This window comes from Lates calcarifer, linkage group LG8, assembly GCF_001640805.2.
Source record: "Lates calcarifer isolate ASB-BC8 linkage group LG8, TLL_Latcal_v3, whole genome shotgun sequence".
Lineage (NCBI taxonomy): Eukaryota > Metazoa > Chordata > Actinopteri > Centropomidae > Lates > Lates calcarifer.
Window position 1 is genome coordinate 15,046,269 of NC_066840.1, and position 23,108 is coordinate 15,069,376.

At 41.3% G+C, this 23,108-nt stretch overlaps 2 protein-coding genes across 2 annotated transcripts; one reads left to right on the top strand and one right to left on the bottom strand.

Annotated features, from left to right (window-relative positions):
• Window positions 1-11,341: 11,341 nt before the first annotated feature.
• On the top strand, window positions 11,342-16,102 carry LOC108872517 (serine protease 23). The gene is made up of 2 exons (XM_018660226.2): window positions 11,342-11,596; window positions 13,522-16,102. The coding sequence occupies exon 2, from the start codon at window positions 13,536-13,538 to the stop codon at window positions 14,670-14,672; it is 1,137 nt and encodes a 378-aa protein (XP_018515742.1). The 5' UTR covers window positions 11,342-11,596; window positions 13,522-13,535; the 3' UTR covers window positions 14,673-16,102.
• Window positions 15,803-22,671, bottom strand: cfl1 (cofilin 1). The gene is made up of 4 exons (XM_018660227.2): window positions 22,508-22,671; window positions 18,351-18,661; window positions 18,185-18,261; window positions 15,803-16,836 (listed from the first exon to the last, which is right to left on the bottom strand). The coding sequence occupies exons 1-4, from the start codon at window positions 22,508-22,510 to the stop codon at window positions 16,724-16,726; spliced, it is 504 nt and encodes a 167-aa protein (XP_018515743.1). The 5' UTR covers window positions 22,511-22,671; the 3' UTR covers window positions 15,803-16,723.
• Window positions 22,672-23,108: the final 437 nt, after the last annotated feature.

Here is a 23,108-nt window from a genome sequence, read left to right on the forward strand (position 1 = left end):
CATTCCGATGATATACTGACTTATGATAGGGATAACGGTTCCTCTTTCATCCCCAGTCCTTCTGTTCTTACTCTATGTATGTGATACAGTATGATACACCACTCTTCCAAAAAGGACTGGTTGCATCTTTCAAGTTTCTCTCAAAACCTCTCATCACTAATGAACCCTGAGCCACCTGTGTAGAAATGAACAATTTTACAAAATTATGAAAATAAATTATTTATACCCAAATACCTACAAGCATTAATGCATGCCTGCAAACAATTCAGTTTTTTCATATTTAGACTGAGAATGAATACGTATGTTGGTTTCATGTACGATGTGACTTGGTTGAACAGATACGATCTCCCGTGAGAAGTGCGTTAAAGCTAACTACACAGAGAAGCTAGCTCGGTAATTCTCTCTTTCATTTATCAGCTGCTGTGATGAATTTTGTGTTTGTTGCCTAAGCAAGGATTTGTTTTCCGTACATGAGCTTTGAGGGGTACGCTGCTTCCCGTCCCTGTAACCGCTCTGACTTGGAGCACGAGAAAATTTAATGCTCCGGTGTCCTGTAATTACCACTTGTGCCTGCAGAGGCTGCTGTTGCTGCTGCTCAGCAAAAATTACATATTCACGCTTTAAGACCTTATGGCTATATTCAACAAACAAAGAACTTCAGCACATAATTTTTAATTACAATTTGCTTGTAATCAGATTAATGGAAGGTCAGTTATTAATGATATTGAATTATCACCTGCTGTCACTTGTGGACTTATGGTACGGTACAGCATCACCAACTGCCAATATGCATTTCTGTCCTCTGTTATTTGATTGGGAATAAATATAATGTATGATGCAATGTATTGTAGGTGGGTGCATCAATAGAAAGATAAACAGCTCAACTTGTATGAGTTTATATCCCAGTTTAGTGAAGTCCAAGTGTCAGTGGGAGCAGGTCTTGGCTGAGTAATGGTGTTACTAATCTGGATCTAGATGGGAGTTGAATGTGAGGACACACAGCTGCAGCCCAGCCTCGTCTGTACTGAGATCAGGCTTTGGCCGCCTCGGCCGCCTCATGTCTCTCTCTCTCTCTCTCTCTCTCTCTCTCTATTCTCTTAGTGTGATTACAGACTGTTGTCACTCGTCCCACTGCCTGGTCTGAGCCGCCAGACATTTGTGCTGCTTTGCATGCTTATTGGAAAAAAAAACAGGACCAATTGGTGCGAGAGCTCAGATGCACCGGATCAGTGCGTGTTAAAACGATTAGCACGGGTGATAATTTTCCATCAGGATTACATAATTATTATCCTCGTAATAAGTTAATGAGTGAGATAGGAGAGGACATTGAAAGCAGAAGTGTGTTAAGAAAGTACATCCCCTCCTATCCCTCTTTATTTTTTTTTTCCTTTTTCCATCTTTTCTCTCTGATTAAAATATTTAGTGAGTCAAAATAAAGAGGCCAGGTGGAGTGACTTTGACATTTATTAACTGTTTTTACTGGTTTTGCTGGTACAGAACGTCCTCCAACTGCTTCCCCGTTGTCAGACAAGTTTTTTTCCAAGTTTTTCTCAAAGTTTTCCTTGGCTTTCCTTGGGGTGTTTTGGATTCTACCACTCATTATAAACAGACATGCGTTTGCAAAGCTTTTGTGATCATCCCAAATTCACAGGCGCTCATGTCCTCCGGGCCTTTTGTTCATCTGGCTGTGGATAACCTTTAGATAAGTTTACAATTAAACAGTTGTCGCTGGAATGTTTTGTCACGGCCCTGAAGTCTTTTTGGAGCTGTAAATCTCTGTGCCATCTCCTGTCTGTTGAATTTATAGACCCCAATCAGCCGTGGATTAAATGCTGGACAAAAACAATAAGCTCCAGCTGAGCTCAGAGCAGAGATGTGCTATGCTGGAATCCAATTATGAGCGCCATTGCTTCATCAATCTGTCTGCAGCTGAAAAGAGAACCAGTCATGGGGACAAAACCCTGAAGCAGAGCTTGTGGCTGATCTGCATAGGGAGCATTATTCTCAGGAAAATGAGCTCTAAGGCTTTCAGGGGTCTGTTTTGGACACTGAGAGTGGGGGCTCACTTTGTTTCTGTGTGATATGCGGTGTTTAAAGGATTAAACTGTGGGTGTGGAGCTGCCCCTGAGCACTTGGACAGCTCTGAAGCACAGTCTGCGGCTTCTCTGTTCAAAGTGCACAGGGACAAGAAATGGACGGCCTTGTTATTCCCAGGCGAACAGGAAAAGGCTCCAGTAAAAAGTGCGTGGCCAAACCTCAGTGAATTCCTGATGAAGGAAAGAATGCAGCGAGAGAAGCCACGTTCACGTCCTTTTTAGATATTTTTTCATTACCATGAAAACCTCCCAGTGCACTCTTTTGGCTTCCTTGACTTCACATTCAGCTTGTGCAGCTCTGGCAGAGTCAGAATCATAAAAATCCCTGTAGTGCATATCTTAGGGAAAGAAGTGTGGAAACACACTTTAATTTCACTGTGGGAAAGCAATAACAATTCAACACATGCACTGATAATTTAGCCCTTAATAGAAACTTTAATTTGTATGTTGGAAAGAGTGACAGGGTGTGTCTGGCTGAAAAAGATGGCCTTGTTTCTCTTGATTCACGGACAAGTTGTTTAGCATACTGCCTAGGAAGTGTCTGTTTAGTGAGCCTGACAGCGATTATGTACACTGCTGTTGTTTTTTTGTTGGGGAGCAGTGTCACTAAATTAATACAACATGTAACTACGATGATTAGCAGCTGCAGATAAGAACAGAGTGAAGAGATGTGGCGGCCTGCAGCTCTGTTTGTCATAACTGCATCTGGACCGCCTCCTCTAACTTCAAGCAGGGGACCGAGGACAAAAACCACCAATACCACACATTTGGGGATTAATTGAAGGAATAGAGCGACAGAATAGAATAAGAAACATACAAATAAACATATAAATTTAACTCACTGTCATTTGAAATTCCATTTTCCTGCCAGGAGCTGGTAGCACCAGCTGTTTGTGAGTTAAAACTTGGCCTAATTCTCATCTAAGTGTTTACTAAGTGGAGTTTTATGCCTCACTAAATTAAAACAGGATGCACCTCATAAACTTGTTCTTATGTAGAGAATGGCTGTTACTGAATATTTGCACCCAGTAACTGTCAGGTGAAACTTAAATGACGTCACTAATGTTAGCTTGCCAAATAGGGAGCAAAATTGGAGTATAGTTGACATATCTGATCTGGAATGTGATAATGAAGCCTAAATGATGTCAGCTAGCTTAGCATAATTTGACATTTCTCCATGTATGCAGACATAAAAAAGAATCTTTTTTGTTGACCCCCCACCCCTCCACACACACACACCACACACACACACACCACACACACACACACATTTCTGATATATACCAGAAATCTATATTACATCTTCTGCACCAGTTTACAGACTTCATTGTTCTTCATTGGAGAGTGTTGAAGATATATCATACACCTGATTTAGTGAATCACTAGTCTGAAACTAGCCAGTGCTTACTAGCAACTAAGAAGTACATTCAACCTTAATGTAATGGGTTTATGAATAACTGGTGCAACTAAATCCTGGCTGTTTCTCACAAGCATGAATGGTTTTATTCCCCAGAGGTTTTTTTGTTGTTGTTGTGTTTGGGGGCTGGGGTAAATGTACACACACACACACACACACACACAAAGATACACACAGTTAACAGACCACACTGTGACCACTATCAAGGCTTTTTCGTTACCTGGCAACCATGTTGTTCCTGTGGGCGGGGCCTTTGTCATCATCTGGCCCAAAGAACTGTGGTGATAACATTCCAGAACATTCCACAACATTCCATTCAAGCCCCCTCAGCCTTGATGTAGAGTAGAGCTGTTTATTCTGATACAAGAGGCCAGAGAGTAGAAATGATTGTCAGACATTTAAATGTTTACTTAATTGTCTTATCTAAAATAACTTTAATGAGGCAGGTTAGCAACATAACCATTATAACCAACATGCAAAGTGGAAAATTAGATATCAAATAAAACCCAATCTGTTATAGCTGCACAAACTGATATGTGTTGTGTTGTTCTGGTTTCCTGCTATCATCAGCTTCTTTCCAGCAGGCTGTAGGCCACGCTGTTAGCCTAGCATCAAATAGCACTAAGAGCTAACTAGCTTGTGAACATACTGGAGCATTAAGCAGCTTAAGAACCAGATTTTACTAGGAGCTGGTGGAGACCAAATTAGATCCAAAAGAGGAAGGAATATCAGACTTAATATTCATCTGGTGTTAGAAACACAAATTCTTCCAGCTTTAAATAATTTTATGAAATCAAACTATTCCACTTTTCTTTGAGTAGCAACTCTGCATATTCTATTTTGGGAACCACCTCAGTGAAGGCAGAATTGAGCAGTGACATAATACATATAAGAAAATTATATCTTTTTAATATTTTAAGAAAGAAAAAAGCAGTGTTTTCACCAGTTGATCATATACAGATTAGAGATACATGTTAAAGATATGTTTATACATCAAGTGAGTGATTACATTGTGATGAGGTGACAAGTGAGGTTGTATATTTTTAAAGAAACCTATAGTCTAAGCTGGTTAAAGAACAGGTGGAAAATGTTTGGATTTTCCCAAGTGGAAGAAAAGTTACAACAAACTTCAGTGCAGGTAGACTTGGAGCTGAGAGAGAATAATACTCACATACTTAAAAGGTCAAATAAGGATATGCAGGTGGGAGGTAGGAATCTTTTTAGTAGCAAAACTCATCAATTAAACTCAACTGTCTCTGTGCACGAATGAGAGGCTCACACAGACAAGTGTCAGCGGGAATGTTCGCTCTGAGGCTGTAAATATTTGGGTCTGTTTACCAAGTCCTTTACAGCAGATTTGTTCCTCTGCTCAAATGACCTGAATGCTTTTTGTCTGCGTCTCCCCCACGGAAACAGCTTTAGGAAGTTAGATCCATCTCATGTGGTCGGGTGGTTTACAGTCACCCGCGTTGTGTTTCTATCACAGCCTTTTTTGATCATTTCTCGATATCCAAACCACATTGCTGTGATGAAGGCTTTGCAGCGGCTTTTCCTGTCATACTGGAGGCTCACATGTTTGCATTTTCCACAACGTACAACATCTGCTTGCCTCCAGACACTTGTCACTGTTGGTCACAGATGGAGAGTCTATCCTGTATTATTTCTGGTCTCACCAAAACAATTTTCATCTCACAAGATCTCTAGTTTTCCCTGAGTAATTTCTATTCTCTGGTATCATTTAACCAGCCATTACCCAAATATCAAACCCACACTCTGGCGCCTGACGTTCTTGAGTTTCTATCAAGTATTTTGGCACTAATCTTTTCATCGTACTGGGAGGTTGTGTGGAAAGTATTTTTTCATGAAGAACTGAAGTCATAAAATTTATTTTTCTTTTGTTAATTTCCCCCGTTGGGCACCATTGTTTTCAGGGTCAAGATTTGTTCAAGGTCATGATTAAGATAACAAGAATAACATTAGTGATAAAAACAAACACTAGAGTCAAAGATCATGGGTTTTAGTTCTCTAGTGTATCTGCTTTAAATAATAAGAAATTACCTGCCAGTTTACACCCATTTTTGTCTTATTTTTCTTCTTCTGATTACTTTACTGAGAAACACCAACTGCAAATGCAGTTAGTGGCTATCAGTCTTCTACAGGTATTTAGACTGATGTGACAGCAGTCTGTGAAGTGACTTAATGGTGATAAGTGGATTTATTTTGCCCTTTGAGACCATAACTCATGAATCTCTTGATTAAGCAAACAGATGCCCTTCTTTTGTCCATATGTCCAAGGCCAAAGAGATGTTTTCAGGTTGTTATGGGAGGCCAGAGGCTGGAGCAACAGACAATTTCTAATCTCTGCTGCAGACTCCTTCCTACACTTCACTCTGCCCAGACTGGTTAAAGATATGAGGAGACGCGCTCTCCGCCTCTCTCTTGATGGATTTCATCGCACACAGTCAGTTTGCATTCCTTAGTTCTGTTTTTGCTAACTGTGTTTTCCTTTTTTTCCCCTTTTCTTTTCCTCTTACGGTTCTCGCAGCCAAACTAAAATGACATCATGCCGAGGGGAAGTCAGGCTGACTACGTACCCACAAGGCCCTGCAGGAGGACCAGGGACCAATGGCAGGAGGGGTATCTGCTCAACAGGAGGATGAGATATTTATCAGAGGGGAAAATCTAACGTCTGAAAAGGTAATTCCTGGCACAGATGAGGCTCTTTGTCAAGTGCCGCAACAGCACATGGGCTGAAATGTGGAAAAATATCCGCTCTGTTTTGACCTGATGATGAGGAGAGATAGCGGACGGACAGATGGGAAGGGAGGGCTTTGATGAAAAGGGACAGAGTGAAGAGGCAATAAATATATCCAGATAGGGAAAAAAAAGGGGACATAAAACACTGAGGCACAAGCTGGAGAGGAGAAAGGGGACATTCTTTGTGTTCACAATCCTGCCCTTTAAAGAACTTCACTCTAAAAAGGCTCCAGTTTCTGCGGTTCCTAAGTGACGAGGGGGTCCGACTGACAGCGGGTCAAAAGCTACAGGATTGTTACGAAAGGTTCATTCTACTGTTTTAGGGCTCAGATGGCTTGTTTGAATCTGAAGCCAATTATCAGATTAAAGAGTCCAGAGAAAACCCTGTGATCCTGTTAATAAAATCCCTGTTTGCTCAGAGAAACTGTCGTGGGGCCCCAGTCACATAAGTCTTGATCCACCCCGGCCCACCACGTTGGTGTTATAATGGACAGAAGGGACTGTGTCTTTGTTGTGAATGTAAAAATTTAATTTAACTCAGTCTAAATTTCACATGAGGAAACATGTATGAGGGATGAACTCTGTTTGTACAATATGGAACTATTACAGGCTTTGACTTGTGCTTTGTGCCACAGCAGCATTTCCATGGAAATTTAAGGTATGCCTGCTCACACATACCCAACGTGAACTCATTCATCTGGAATCCTCCACACAGTTTTCCTCCAGGCCCAACAGCCCAGACCACTACCAGTAATGAGATATATTAGGGAATCCTGCACAAACACTCAATAATTATGAGGAAAGTCAAACACAAGGAACATAGAGGGACAGTAACCTGATGGCTTTCATTTTCAGTTTCCCTCATTTGTTTTCTTCTCTTGTTCTTCATACACTGACAGACTAATAACTCACTTCCCTGAAGAGTGGTCACATGTTAATGAACATGACAGCCATTTCTCCACAGGGGGAAAAACAGGCACTTTTCTTTTTGTTTTCTTAAATGAATCATAATGGAAAGTGTGAGAGTGTGAGTAAAGGTCAGAGAAAGTGACTGAGAGTGTTGAGGATTGGGGGAGGTCGGGGGCGTTGAGCAGGAAGGTTACTGACCTTCAGGACCTGAGTGTTAGAGAGACAGACGTGAAGCTTGTCACAGGTTGTGGCCTCAGTGAGCACAGGAGTTGTGAAAACTTCAACTAAAGAGTAAAAAGAGCAAAAGCAATTAGTGAGAAGTTGTTCAAAAATTACTGTATTTTTGTGCTGGTGGTAACATTTAGCTGGAAGCATCACTGTACATACTTAACATGGCTGTAGACTCTTTAGTTTTTCACATCACCTGTCATCCAGACCACCAGATTTAAAAATTTGTACTTGCATCATCCAAGAAGAGCAGTTTTTATAAGTAGTAGCCATATAATTACAGCCTTAAAATACCCATGCAGTAAAATCGACGTTTTTGTAGATTCTCAGGTGAGAGAGATGCATATTTTTACCGTGCCACCCGTGCAGCTGCAACAAGTCTTGCTAAATAAATCACTCTGCACGTGTCCACATCTGGCCTGTTCAACAGCCAGAGGGCCTGCTCAGTTGAGGGTGACCAGTAACAGGACTGTCCCACCTGGTGTCCATGTATAAATGAGCATAATTTGTGTCATGGAGCTCACAGTCTGCAGCGGGAAAAAATTACACCATCAAACAGAGGCAGCAGCAGCGTGTCAGTGTCACGGGGTCGAGTCCCAGTCCAGGAATTTCGTTTCATCTGCAGTTGACGTGTTCCCCCTGCATTTAATTGTGTGTCCTTCCAAATGCTGAAGACACGCAAGTCAAGTGAATTTATAGTCTAAAGTGTGGGCTGTGAGCATCTGTAGTCGTCCTGTGATGGACCCCAAAACTATCTGTGATTGTGACTGTTTGTTTACACTTTTCTGCCACCCAAAGCATGCTGGGAGCTTGTTTCTAGGCTACAGCTCCTTGTGACCCTGGACCTGAACAATTGATGTAAGGCTGTCAAAGAAAACAAATGGTTTCGGAAGTGAAAGATATACTACCGACAGCTGTTTTTTCACTGTTTTAAGGCAGGTTTTTTCCTTTAAACTGTCAAATATACTGCCTCTTCTGAAAACTGAGTCATGAATGAACCTCGAAACACGTGTTAGACAAGGAGCTGCTAATCTACCATACAACAGACAGGAGACAGGTGGGGCAACGGACCCGGAAAGTTTGTGTTTTATCTTGACGAGACGTTTTAGCGTACACATCAATTTGTACAGGTTGACAAATTGAGAAAAATGTTCTGGAAAGTTTCCAGCTTGTGGGAGAAGCTTTGATACAGTTTGCCAACATACAGGCTTTAAATTAATCCTTTGACTTTTTGGAAAAACTAACCATAAACTTGGAGGAAAAAAGAAAGGCGGCAACTCTTAAACCAGTTTTTATTGCATTAATAATTCATCTCATGCAACATATCTTTTCTGTTTTTGCTGGTGATGGTGAAAATGGATAACATGTTCGTTTTTTTAATTAAAGGAATATTTCACATTTTGAAATATGCACCTTTGCTTTCTTGCCAAGAGTTAGATGACAAGATTGATACCACTCTGAGCTAAATGTGAAGCTACAGCTGGTTATCTTAGCTTGACAGGAAACGGGGAGAAACAGCCAGCTTGCATTCCAGCACCTCTAACGCTCATGATTTTAACACATTATATCTGCTTTGTTGAATTTGTGCAAAAATGTAATTGCAAAGCAACATTAGCTAAGCTAAGCTAAGTGACTGTTGGCTCTGCTTGGTGTTAATCTTCTCATCTAGAATGCAAACAAGCTTATTTCCCAAGTTGATGAACTATTCCTTTAACAATTGTATGTCCTATTTTACAGTGCTGGAAAAGAACACAGGCAGAACTATTTGTGGGGAAGAGCAAAAAGAGGACGGAAAGAGAGGAATCCACAGAGAAACCGAGGCCAAGCTGCTTAATGCCAAACATACAGACAGAAGGAAATGTCTTGTGCTCACTCTCTGTAGCACAGAAACAGGCAGTGGTACCATCATCACACACAGCATGCTTACTGAGTTACACATTTACACCTCTCTGGCCTCCTGCCTGCTACCTTCTCTCACATTCACAAAGATTTCCCTTTATATTTCTGAGGGAATATAGTTTACACTTAATCTGTCAACACTACACCATTCACAGTGCAGGAGCAGTACCAGGGGAGATTTTATTACAGGGACGAGGAGCAGGTTTGGTAGGTGTTTCCTCCGTGGTGACGTCTGCTCTGAGGACAACAGCGGTCGCACTGTGCCGACAGCCTGACCTATGTCCTTGTTGGGAGATTCCTCAGCATTCCTGAAAGCACTGTCGCTGTGACTGGGAGCTCTGTTTCGGCACCCCTGCAGCTGCAACAAACCCCCATGGGAGTGTTGCTGCATGGCTTCCCAAATTCCACAGGTTCACAGAGATCCTGAAAGAGAGATGAAAGACCTCTTGGAGATCAAGGTCAGGCAGCAGAGGATGAGGTGAACACTGCGACCAACAAGCCCCAACAGTCCTCCGCATGCCAGCTAAGAGTTGGTCTTCACTTGTATCTATTATAACTCTTGGCACACAGGATAATTAGAGTGTACTAATGCCAGAAACAAGACTTTTCTTGCTTGGGTGTAACCCTAGGCTACCAATGTACGTGCCAAATGCCTGATATGATGAATATAAACACTTATGATTTGTAACCGAGACAGAAAAGGAAAAACAATCATCTGTCGTGTTGATTCACTGCAGTAGATGTTAAATCTTTATGCCATAAAAGAGCTAAACTGAAAATACTGCAGAGGTTCAAGACTTAATCTGCACAGTATGATGGTATAATGCCTTAAACATGCATCAGTACAATAGTTTACTATAAAAGCAGCAGTTTTCCTGCAGCCTGGACTGAAAAGTTAGGTCAAAGGTCTTCTAATAAAATTAGTAAAACTTAGTGAATGAACTAAGTTGGTTGACAGAGGGCTAACTAATTCCAATTTTGAAAATTGAATTATTATTTAACATAAAAACAAGTATTTTAGCTCATCTTTGTTCAGATTTTAACTATAACATTTTTGCTACTCAAAGTGACATTACTTAAAAATGCTGACATTCCTGACACCACTGTACTTTGTGTTTCACAATAATTAGCAAATCTTAGCATGCTAGATAGTAAATACTGTATATATGCTAAACATGTTAGCTTTGTAACTGTAAGCGTATTAGAATGTTGATGTTAGCATTTAGCTCAGTTCACTGCTATGGCCTCACATAGCCGCTTTCATAACTGCCAACAGTTTAGCTTATTAATCATTTAGAAATGATTTTTAAAATAAAATAAAATCTACCCTTCTGTGTAATGACATTCACATAGCCTCCCTTGAACTTCGTGTTTAATGCTAATGAGCAAACGTTAGTATGCCATCACACTAAAGATGGCGAGCATTCTAAACATGCTAGCATCGTAACACTTTGTTAGCATGCTGGTGTTAGCATTTAGCTGAGGTCACTGCTGTGGCTTCACAGAGCCGTTTTCGTAACTGTAGACAATTTAGCTTATCATTAAGACGTAATTTTAAAATAAACATCTCTCCATCTGTAACTGACGTTCATGTAACCGCAGGTGTACTTTGTGTTTCGTGCTACTAAACCAAGATGGCAAACGTCGTAAATATGTTAGCATTGTAATTATGATGGTGTTAGCATTTAGCTTAGGTCACTGCTGTAGCCTTACAGAGCCACTTTCGTAACTGCCGACAATTTAGGTTATTTATCATTTAGACATGATTTTCAGAAATATCTCTCACTCTGTAGTTGGTGTAAAGACATTAATCAGTTTAGTTAATTTAATATTACATTTTATTAATAAAACAATGCACATTAAGTGTGAGAATAAGATGTAACTGGGCGATTATATGAGACTAGCGGCCAGTTAGTGTCCCTTCTCAGAAGGCAGGGAGGAGCGGAGGCGGGGCGCTAGGACCGTGGGGCAGAGAGAAAACACTTCTTTTCAGACAAGAGACTTTTATTTGTGGCTGTGTGTCTGAGCGGGGCAGGTTTTTTAGGGGACGGCCCGGACATTCAGCATCTGGAGCTTTATTTGTACACGCTGTAAAAGAGCGAACGACATTTTTTTTTTTTTTACCTCTGCAGGGCAAAGAGAGGAGAAAGAGACAAAGAGGAGGGACAAAGTACCTGCCTGTCACCGGAGATGATGAGGAAAACCTGGGAAGTGATCCTGAAGGACTCGTCTGATGGGGAGGAAAACCTGACTGGGATGTAAACACGGACCTTCGATCAGTAACCAGGAGGTAATATATCAGATTTTATTGTAATGGTAGACATCCCAGCAGAGACAGGGTTCCCCTCTTCTCTGCCCTATCTTTACTGGGATGCCAAAATGTCCAGTTTGGAGCACACCACTTCTGTTTCATTCACAGGCTTTATTTATAAATGGAGATTATTTTTTTCTGCAGCCAGATGTAAGATGATTATTCAATCCAGATGTTGGGTATAATGATGGTCAAAGATTAAATGAGGTTTCAGGTGTTTCTTGTCTCTCACAATCTCTGGTCTCCCATGTCCACTCAGCCATCTTTGTGGTTGCATGCTCTGTGACAGTATATGAGAGGGAGCTGAACTTTATTTGACTCTGCTGCATATATGAGATTAGATAAAATCACATTTAGATGCTGAACAGGGAGTCCTCTTCTTAAGTGTTTCGCATACCTGCATGTGTCATCTCTGTACTGAAAGAGTGGACTTCATGTAATTTCCCTCCCAGATGCACAACAATATCTGAAAAGATTCATTTGTCCTTGTATGTTTTCTCCTCAAAGTTGCATCCCAGTGTCCAAGCTCCAGATTAATGCCTCAGCCCAAAACCCAGTGCACCCCCCCCCGCCTCCAAATATGTGTTGTTATTTTTTGCACATTGGATGTCCTCTGGATCATTTTCCTGTGGTTTTCATCAGAATGAGCCTCGAGAAGAGCTGTGGTTTCTGGCTGAAAAAAAAGAGCCTGAAAAGTTTGTATAAATAGTCAAATAATGTGTTTCAACTTTGAAACGGGCTCTGATTTCATCTGTCTCGCCTCAGCTTGGTTGATAGGTGATATTTTGGCCATAAACACATCATTTTTTTATCCTTTTAAACAAGTTGCACAACAGCTTTATGTCATATTTTTCCACTTCTACACCGGCCAATTTACCACTTAAGATCTTATGTAGCTGGTGTTAACTGTCTGCCACAGCTGTCATGTCTCTAACATGTCAACATGGAGGGAAATTTGTACTTTCTCTGCTTACAGGAACACCTTTTTGTAACTCTGCCTCCTTTGTAATGATATACCAGATAGCACATAGGTGTGTGGACGGACCCCACCCTGTCTTTTGTTAGCAATAATGCTCTCTTTCACCACCATGCCTTGACTTGTTTTTTTTTTCTCCTTCTTTTCTCACTTTTTACACACCTGCTCTCTTCGTGCCATGAGTGCCTCAGGGTCCACAGACTTTAGAGGGGATCAAGTAACTCCTTGTCCCTGCTAATCTGCCCTGAAAGCCCCTCGTACACTGTCAAGTAGTTAATGTTTGATGGAAAACAACTTCTTACCTCTGAGCTTTGACAAATATTTGATTCAAGGGTTTTTATTGCAACCTATCGTCCACCCATCTCAGTCTGCCATAATGCTGAATTTCTATCTTGTGGATCACGTCTGAGAAAGAACAGCCTGTATTTTCTTTTAAAATGTTGTTTTAACTTATCACAAACTGCATTTCTTTCCCTTTTAAAGCCTTGAGCACTCAGCTTTGTTCTGGTTCCTCAGCTCTGCTTCTGACCACTTTGCTTCCTCTATGATTGAACCTTTCCTGTGCCGAACAGACATTAAAATGCTTGTTTGTGTCTGTCAGGCTGAAATCCTATTTTCCTGGTAATCTATATTATAGGAACAAGAGGTTCATTGTTGCTTCAGCACCACCAGATGAAACTCAGGCCTGCATTGCAACATTAGGTTTTGCAAGCTGACCTCACTCGCATAGGCTCTGTGATTTACGGTCAACAATCATCTGCGAGAGAATCCAGATTTATGAGGGATTAGGGTTTGTGTGTTTGTCAGACATCTTGTTTGGGAACATTTTCCACTGTTGATATCTTGAAACAACATGTAGGAATTCATGCAATCTCTCAAGGATAAGCCGTTTCTCTCATGTATGTGATTATTTTCTGTGTGGTTGCAGTGTTTTCCGTCACCATGCCACGTGAGAGCTCCCTCCTGACTCACCTGCTCCTGCTCCTTCCCCCACTCACCCTGTCCCTTCTGCACCCTCCTCAACCTGCGCCGGCCCACGTCCCAATGCTGGTGCCCCACACGCCAACGCCTCTCACCCGCTCCCGCTTCAGCGCTCAGGCTCAGCTGGACTTCACCACCCACTGCAACTCCAGCTGCTTCCACAGAGGAGAGCAGGATGAGCAGCTGACGGACAAGCTGGCATTCGAGACGCTGTACGCCGACGGCTCCCGCACTCTCACCACTGTGGATGTGGAGGGTGAGGAGGAATTTGACGCCCGTCTCTTTGCTCACCCCTCACCCAGGAGAGGACCCAGAGGAAAACCCAGACACAAGCGTGTGAGGCGGCAGATCTATGGAGCGGACGGCCGCTTCAACATCCAGGGCGACAACTTCCTGTTGGATTACCCTTTCTCCACGGCTGTGCGGATCTCCACCGGCTGCACCGGCGTCCTGGTGTCTCAGCAGCACGTCCTCACGGCTGCCCACTGTGTGCATGATGGGAAGGATTATGTGAAGGGGGCGAGGAAGCTCAGGGTCGGCTTCCTGATCCCTCCATCCATCAATGGCACAAAAGCCGACCTCACCTCTGCCAAGAAGCCTCTGGTCCGCTGGGTGAGGGTGAAGCGCACCCGCGTGCCAAAGGGCTGGATTCAGGGCCCTCAGGACGTCAGCATGGACTTCGATTACGCCCTGCTGGAGCTGCGCTGGCCTCACCGACGTCCCTTCATGCGCCTCTCCGTGGCTCCCTCCTCTGATGACCTGGCCGGGAAACGAATCCACTTCTCTGGTTTTGACAGCGACCGACCTGGGGAGCTGGTGTACAGATTCTGTCCTGTGGAAGAAGAGTCCAGCGACCTGATATACCAGCACTGCGATGCCCGACCTGGAGCCAGCGGCTCGGGGGTGTACGGAAGAGTGTGGGACAACAGCTTGGAGCGCTGGGAAAGGAAGGTCATCGGCATTTTCTCTGGACACCAGTGGCTGGAGATCGATGGGGAAAACCGGGATTACAACGTGGCCGTGCGCATCACCCCTCTGAAGTTTGCTCAGATCTGTTACTGGGTGCACGGAAACCGGCTAGACTGCGTCCAGGAATGAGAGGGGCCAGAAGCAGGACAAAGGGAGGTTTTGAAAGTAAAGCATGAGAAACACAAGAAAGCACAAAGTGACTGAAAACACACAGGTTTATCTCACCTAAAGAAAGAAGAGTAAACTGGGATTAAATCTCTCCTATATTTAATTTGCTCCCTGTAATCTCTGGGCTCTAATAAACAAATCTGCCTGTGAGGTCATCACCACAGCATCTTTTAATACGATTTCACCCACAGTCAGTGTTTCCACAGTATTAACATAAACCACTTTTTACAAGAGAGTGGGAAAAAAAAAAACTCTTTTCCCTGCGTGTGCAGTCTGTGTCAGTAACAGCAGATTATTTCCCTACTGTGGATGATGGTGATCTACTGAGTACATTTCTTTCTTTTCATCTTTACTGTACTTTTTTTCAGAGGAATGGTTTTAGATATTTTTATAGCTTTTCAAGGACAATTCAGCTTCGTCCACCACGATCTGCAGTCTGATAGGTAACACAGCTAATAGAGAGCACAGAATACAGTTTATGGAAACCACTGATGCCTAACATTTCAGCAGACATTTTGCTCCTCTCAGTGTGGACCGGAGAGACAGAGTGTTAATTTTATTTTTAAAAAATGCTTGATATATTTTAATAAACAGAGATTTATAAGTGTTTGTGTCTTGACTTGGTTTCAATAGTGATGTTGGGGTGACCTCCGGTGGTCATAATAGGTACTGCGGTGTTGATGTGACCTGAACAACAAGGAAGTGTTTTAAATTGGTTTAAATTGAATTTAGAACTAAATGAACTGATTAGTCACAGGACAGGAAATTAATCTGGAACAATTAGTCCAAGAATTACCTGCTTCCAACTTTCTGAATGTGAATATTTACTATCTTACATCATCATTAACTGGTTGCCTTTCATTTTAGATGAGAGGTTTGAATATGGAACTTAGGAGTTTTTTAACTTAATAAATCAATTGTATCACTAGTTGAAATGGCTGAGCAGACTTTTTCATCATTTGCGCAGGTCTGAGTTTCACCATTACCATGACCCTTAAGAGAAGTGAAAGTGATCTGATGTGTGACAGCTACAGTTTTTGTGTCTACAAAACAGGTTTAAAAAAAAACGGAAAAAAGAGCAGAACAAGTCAGTAGTTTAGTGCTTTTTATTAGAGATAAGGAGACGATACAAAACATCCACCATTCAATATTCAGTCTAGACTCTGACCGCTGGTCCTTCATATACACATCGCTCCCCATCAGACCTTCATAACACCAAAGTTTTTTTGTTTTTTTTGTTTTAAATCGAGGAGATCCTGGTTTTAACACATACAAGGAATGTCGTCTGTTTTCTACATCGAATGCCATGGTATTCTGACCCAGAACTGGAAATAAAAAGGAATCACTCAAGTTTTGGAATTTGCATGTTCAAAAAGAAAAAAAAAAAACAATGGAATAACAAAACAAAAAAAGAAAAATATATATATTTAACCGTGTTCCCCCAGAGAAGGTTTTGATACATCTTGTGCAATCAAGAGTGAATTAGTTCATACTACATCTAGTCTCAACTACACACACTTACAAAACTTAACTAGAAGTTTGGCAAAATAAAAATGTAGTTGGAACGATTATTTGTCAGGACTCAATGGTTGGTAAACTAAAAAGGTTGTCGTCTGTCCCTGTCTCTACAATCATTCAAATGGAACCCGGAAAGAACAAAACCCTGTCTTTAAGCATGAACAATATGTGTATTTTAATTTTAATTATCATCTTCATCCTTTCTCAGTTGTATCTTAAAGTTTTTTCTTTGTATGTGTGTGTTTTGTTCATATTCTTTATGTTGCTTGAACTGGAATGACAGTCTGTAATTGTGGAATTTCTTTTTTTTCTTTAAACTGTCAATTGACCCCAAACCCACCCACAATATCCCTCCCCGAGAGAGTCCCGCAAATGGTGCTGGTTCTGTTTTTGCCCTTCTCCAAACCACACTGGAATGAACAGCTAAACCCAACAGATGTGTCTGAAAGGCCTCGATCGAAGCCGGAGGAGGAGGAGGAGGGGGAGGGTAATATTTATATAGGGGATCCTTCCAGGCTGACTACTGACGAGCCGCCGAGTTTTTCTGCCAGGGTGTGCCGGTCTTTGAGGTCTTCCAAACCATTCACCTGCCACTCGTGCTTAATACCTACGGGGGGGGGGGGATACACAAACACAAAAGTCAGAATGACACATTAATAAGTTTACAGACTAAATAAATAAATAAATCCTATGGTATTATCAATTTTATTATACAGGGGCTTTATCAACAGACTATCAGGTAAAAGAAAAGCCGACTCTGTACTTTGTGTACAGATTAAACAAAAGGAGATAGAACGTGTTGATCAGTGGGATTTACAGGTGCTGGTAGGCAACTCTTGTTATTTTTGGACAGGGCAGAGCTTCCTGCTAAGCTAAACAAACCTGCTGTTGCTGATGTGGCCTTATAAGAGTAGACATGAGAGTCTGATCTTCTCATCCAACTCTTGAGAAAAAGTGTGCTTCTCAAAATACAGAGACTATTAATTTAAGTGAGCTGTTTCAGGTGAATGCCAGTATGTATAAAAATCCTCCATCACCATATATGAAAAAAAGTGCCTGATTAATAAAGACACTTAAATCATATTAATGCATTGTTGATTTGCCACATTGTCCACAATGGCCAAGATATTTAAGGAGTAGTTACCAAAGTATAAATACTGCAAGAAAATCTGATGGTTGACAAAAGAGCACTGTCTGATATTGTTTAAGAACTGTATTAATCACCAAAGCCTGTTTAGTTGAGTTAGTATAAATGATTAGATCTTACATCTGTCGTGTAAACGCATGAGGAGAGTTTTGTAGGTATGGAAAATGTTTTTTAGCCAGCATTAACAGAGACAAATAAGAAGCAAAAGCGCAGCCTAATGGCCAACAATGCAATGACAAGCTTTTAGGTCCCTTACATGAAATGTGATGTGGCCACGACAAAACAGGCTGACCCATAAAGAGGAGATGTATAATGAGGTGTTTTGGTAAGATTTTAATGTTAAGTTAAACATGTTTAAGTTCAGATATAAGAGGAGAGAAGTGTTTATGTCAAGGTTATAGACTGAGGACGGCTAGTTAAAGCAAAAGGCAATGTTTCTGTATGTACTGTATTGAGAGATTTTAAAACTGCATTATTTCTTTTGTCCACCTGGGGGCAGCAGAACAAAATGTTTACACAAGACTGGCATTTATTACCCTATTATGATGATATAATAATTGCCTGTTTACACATCCAGACATGAAACAACATTAACATTCAGATGTAGTTATGAGCTAAAGCTGAGATGCCAAAAGGTGAGATGCTGATGGGGCAAAGTCAGGCGTTAATTTTCTGTGAGGTTGAACCTATGAGTGATATTGATATTGATTAGTGCAGCTTTGAGTTTGGGTATAAGTTGGGTGTGGTTAAGGCTGTGTCTGCAGCTTGATGATTCTCAAACTGTTTATATTACACTACATCTGCTCACCTTCAAATTTCCTCTTGATTGCATCTTTTGAGCTGGCATAGATCATCTTGCTCTTCAAGGGGGCGCTGTCTGGAGCCCTGTAATCGAGGGAAAGAAATGATTAAAGCCAAATGTTGTCTTGATATAGGTCATAAACCCTTTAACGTGTGATAATGGCCGCACTCACCAGAAGATAAAGACGAGGTCCTCCTTCTTTGTTTCTTTGGTCTCGTAGGTGGCGTCATACAGGGCATAACGGCAGTCGTCTGGGGGCAGCATCTTCACAAAGTGCTGGTACGGGTCCTGGACGGTGGTTCCCAAGTCACCCAGAAGGATCTCTTTGCCTTCATCCAGAATGATGTTCTTGAGGTCTTTGCTCAGACAGAACAGAATGGCCTTCTTCCTCTTCCTCTTCTCATCCTCGTTCGCCTGTGCCTTACGCACCTTCATGTCATTGAAGACTGAGATAACATCATCTGTGACTTTCACACCGGAGGCCTGTGGAGAGAACAATCTGTTGAGTCTGATGTATTCACAGTGGCTGTTGCCATTATTGCAAATACAGTAATAGAGTATACAACAGTACAGACATACACGTTTATTTTGTATGCATAAAATAACCCTAATAGTAAAAATCTGATATAATTGAAGGCCCAAGTTTGAACTGTTTTCCCTCACTTTGGACTAAATGACTGGTTGAATATAAATCAATAGCTGCTGCTTTTGATAATCTCTCATTTTAAGCATCAAAAAAGCAGAGAATTTACCAGTTGCAACTTTTAAAATGTGAATTAAAGCTACAACTAAATATTATTTTCATTATTGATTCATCTTCTGATTAATCAATTTGTTGTGTATCTATAAAATGAAACAAAATAAGAAAATTCCTGCTAAAATTTCCCAGACCAAGGTGACAGCTTCACATATATTATTTTGTCTTTACCAAAAGTCCAAAATCCAAAAGACATTCAGGTTTACCTTCATGAGTGACAAAGAAAAGCATCATATCTTCATATCTGAGAAGCTAGAGGCAGCAAATATTTTATTTTTTTTTCTTTTAAAATAACTAAAATCAAGTATCTGATTATCAAAATAGCTGCAGATTAATTTTCTCCTGATAGACAAATGGATTATTCATTTATTTGTGGCTTTAGTGATAATTGCTGGTATTCTCAGATGTTTGTGATACCTTAAATATTTCTGGGTTTTAAACTGGACAAAACAGGAACTTTAAATATGTCAACTTTAAGAAATTACAATTAATGACAGAACAATTAATCTAGAAAATGATCAGCAGAATAATTGATACAGAAAATAACTGTTAGTTGCAGCTCTGGTCCACAGTGATAGCTTGGTCTGAACAGGGCAACAGTTGCCATCGTGTTCAACAGGCCAGAAGTGACGAGTTGAGTACAATAAATACAGACATCATGAAACTGAAAAAGGGCCTGAGAGGGCGGCATGTGACTATCACACACACAGCAGGAATGCCTCTTACGAGGACGCCTGATAAGGAAGACTTAAACGCAAAAAGGTGTGGTCGTAACAAGCTGTCAGCCGCAGGGGTTTAAGAGTTAAACTGTGTAGTGCAATTCGAAAATGATCCAACTGTCAGCACAGTTGGTGCAAGTGAAATCAACACTGATGAATCAGTCAGTGCGGCCTTTTAATTCCATCTATTATGCATGAAGTCAGACTGCGAGAATAATGAAGAACAAAAATAAAAATACATGGTCAGGACTGCGTGTTCAAAGTCTGCTGTCAATCAGTGACTAGGGCAGGACCAGTAGATATAAAACATTACACAAGTTCTCTATGCGAGCAGGAGGGAGCCATGTATCTCTACCATAAAGATGACCATGTGGCTGAGGGTGTGGTCAGGAATTAAGCATTTCAGTGCAGGGTTCAGGCACAGACAAAGGGGCTTCTGTTGAGAATATAGAATACAAGTCACATCGCAGAGTCACAGCTGCTCCATAAACTCACTCAGTCAGGTCTCCTGACTCTGTTTAGGGCCCTCCATCACAGAAAAATGCAGTCTCAGGAGAAGATGGAAGAAAACTACTACCTCCCTACCGGCAAATGTGTCAACGGAAAAAAAAAAAAAAAAAAAAAAAAAAAAAAAAAGACAATGAAAAGGAAATGATGCGGCAGGAAACACGGAAAAGGAACTAGACTGCAGCACCAGCAGGCACTCTGTTTGCTCAGGGCGTAAAAGGCCTGTGTGAGATAACGGTGAATTTTAGAGCAATAATTAACCAGAAAACAACTGCACTCACTTCCTTAATCCGTCTATCATTAAAATTAGCATCACACTTTGATATTTCCTTACTGTTAAAGCCTTTTCCTAAATATTTGCTGAAGTTAATAGACATCTGTACTGTCTTTGAATACGAATCAGCACATGACATATTTGTCTCACTGCAGTCTTCCTTGATGGTGATGCTGAAAAATTAGCATGACCTTCTCTTTTGCACTTCTCATTTTTATGCACACGAACATGATTTACATCTGTTGTGTCAAGGTATTTTTAGATTCCCACTTCTTCCCTCCCACCACTTTGCTTAGGCTGGAAGATTGTTGTATATTTTGTTTTATTTTTTGTTGTAGCAGCAGGCTAATATCACCATGGTGATCACTAAGATCCCACCTTATCTAATCTGAAGCAGGGATACTTTGCTGAAGTCAAGGTTCAAGTGACTCAGTACAAACGTAGTTACAGTCCAAGTCTTAAATTCCTTCACACGCAGTGACAGGCCCCACAGGCTATTAAAATAAGGGCCAATTTCACTAGCAAACACAGATGGATTTATATTCAAACTGAAAATAAATAAATAAAAACGGATACGTATAGAGGCAGGCAGATTTAATTGATGTCATGTTAACGGTGCAAACAGCTGGATGTTAAAACTGTAATACTGTTTAAAAAAAAAAAAAAAAAAACTATAATACTATAAATATATAATTATATGAATTTTAGTTGTACGTTATATTAACGCCAAAAACAACCCACGTTTTTCTATTTCCGGCTTTTTTATGCCTCATATATGTTTGATGACTATGTATGAATGAATATATGCATCGGTTAATTATTCCCTCTTCGTATTGTGCAGTAGTCTAATGGCGTGGCAGGCATGCAGTGTGTATAAATTGCTGTATAAATTAGATGCGCAACTGAAAAAAAGAAAGAAAAAAAAGAAAAAAAAGAAAAAAGAAAAAAGATGCGCAGCACCGACCACGAAGATCCAGAGACAGCGGCCCGTTAGCTTCGACTCTAGCTAGCGGATCCAACGCTACCAAACAGTCGTTACATAATGGTGATAATTTTGTCAAATATTTGCTACATCCGAGCAGATACACGGCAAAATTCACACATCGCAAAAAGCAGTAGGTGAAATCCGAGTGCAGATCCGTTATAATACGGCATCAAACAAAATGGTCTTTGCACCAAATTCAGGGTGGGGCCATGAATGCAGCACACGCACATGTGTGCGCTAGCTTGCTATATAAGGCAAAACTGCTCTAACGGACCGTTCGTCTGTCAATTCACATTTTTACTGTCACAACGCAACTTGGCCACAAACGTACAATTTATATATTTTGTATGACTGTTGGCTAAAAGTGACTCAATTCAGAGCACGTAGTCAAGCAGAGTCTGAAATACTGTTAGCGGCGGCGCCGTGTAGAGACAAAGAACATGAAAATCACAGCTAGCGCCATAATGGGTGTCATTTTCTGCCTTTGCTAACGTAGCTAGTTCAGCTAACAATACCATTAGCTAGGTGGCCCTGAGGCGCTGCTGCACCTGCCAGCGCTGCGCCGCTCCGCTGAGGAGGCAATGAAGAGCTGTGGGGAAATAACGGAAACATGATGCTGTGAATCACCGTCATGACAACGGTGTGGATGTTAACGCAGACAACACGGCCTCTCGTGTAAAGCGGCTTTATGTCGGCGAAACACGGAAGGATGGGGGGAAATGGCGCCAGTTGTTTGGGACCACCAGGCATTTATCTGCTGTTATCACAATTATGAGAGAAAAATGACGCACGAAGAATTAGCTGGAAGTGATGATTGTAACTTGCAGCTTCGTCGTGCTCTCTGAAGGCATTACCAGCTGTCCAGCCTCTCGCACACCGGAGCTGAACACCACCTAGCCCCGGTGCTAGCAGTGGCTCCTGCGGCAGAGACCCGGCTTGCAATGTTTGATGCAAAAAACAATATAATCAATTCCAAAATAAACCACCAACCTACCATAAACCGCCTTGTATCTTGAAATCGAGTGTACAAAAGGCAGTGAAACCAGAGAGAGGACAAAAAGTGAGGTTAAAAAGACATTAAACCTACCATTGCTGTAGATCGGACTGGTCAGCGTCTGGGTAGAAACTGAATGGAGTGTGATGATCAACTGCTGCTCGCGCTCACAGTGGATACGCAACGTGGACGCGCAAATAAGCGCGCCACCGACTCGAGCAAGGTGCACGAGCGGGAGCGGCCCTGCTAACCACGAGCGGTTGTTTTTATTTGCTGCGTGATGTTTACTATTGACTAAAGCGTTTAATCGGTTGTGAATCTGATCCAATTAATAATTAACACCAGTTCAGTATTTTACATACAAAAATTAAACAAGTAATACAACAAAGCGATACTACATCTCCAACATAAATCTTAACATATTATTAATCTTTACCAATATTTTAACACATAATCTTATTTGTATATTTAGCACTTCTTTTTCCAGTGACACTAGCACCTTCTATTAATAACTTAATCACCTTTGGCAGTGCCGGACAGTGTGCGTTAACAAATTAAACATGCTAAATGGGTAGCGGAGAGCGTCATGGGAGTACATGCTTGTGTAGTATTTGAATAAACCTACAAATCCCTGGTGATATCAGGTATACTATATAATAAGATTATTTAACAGTGTTTCGCTGGTGCTTGATGC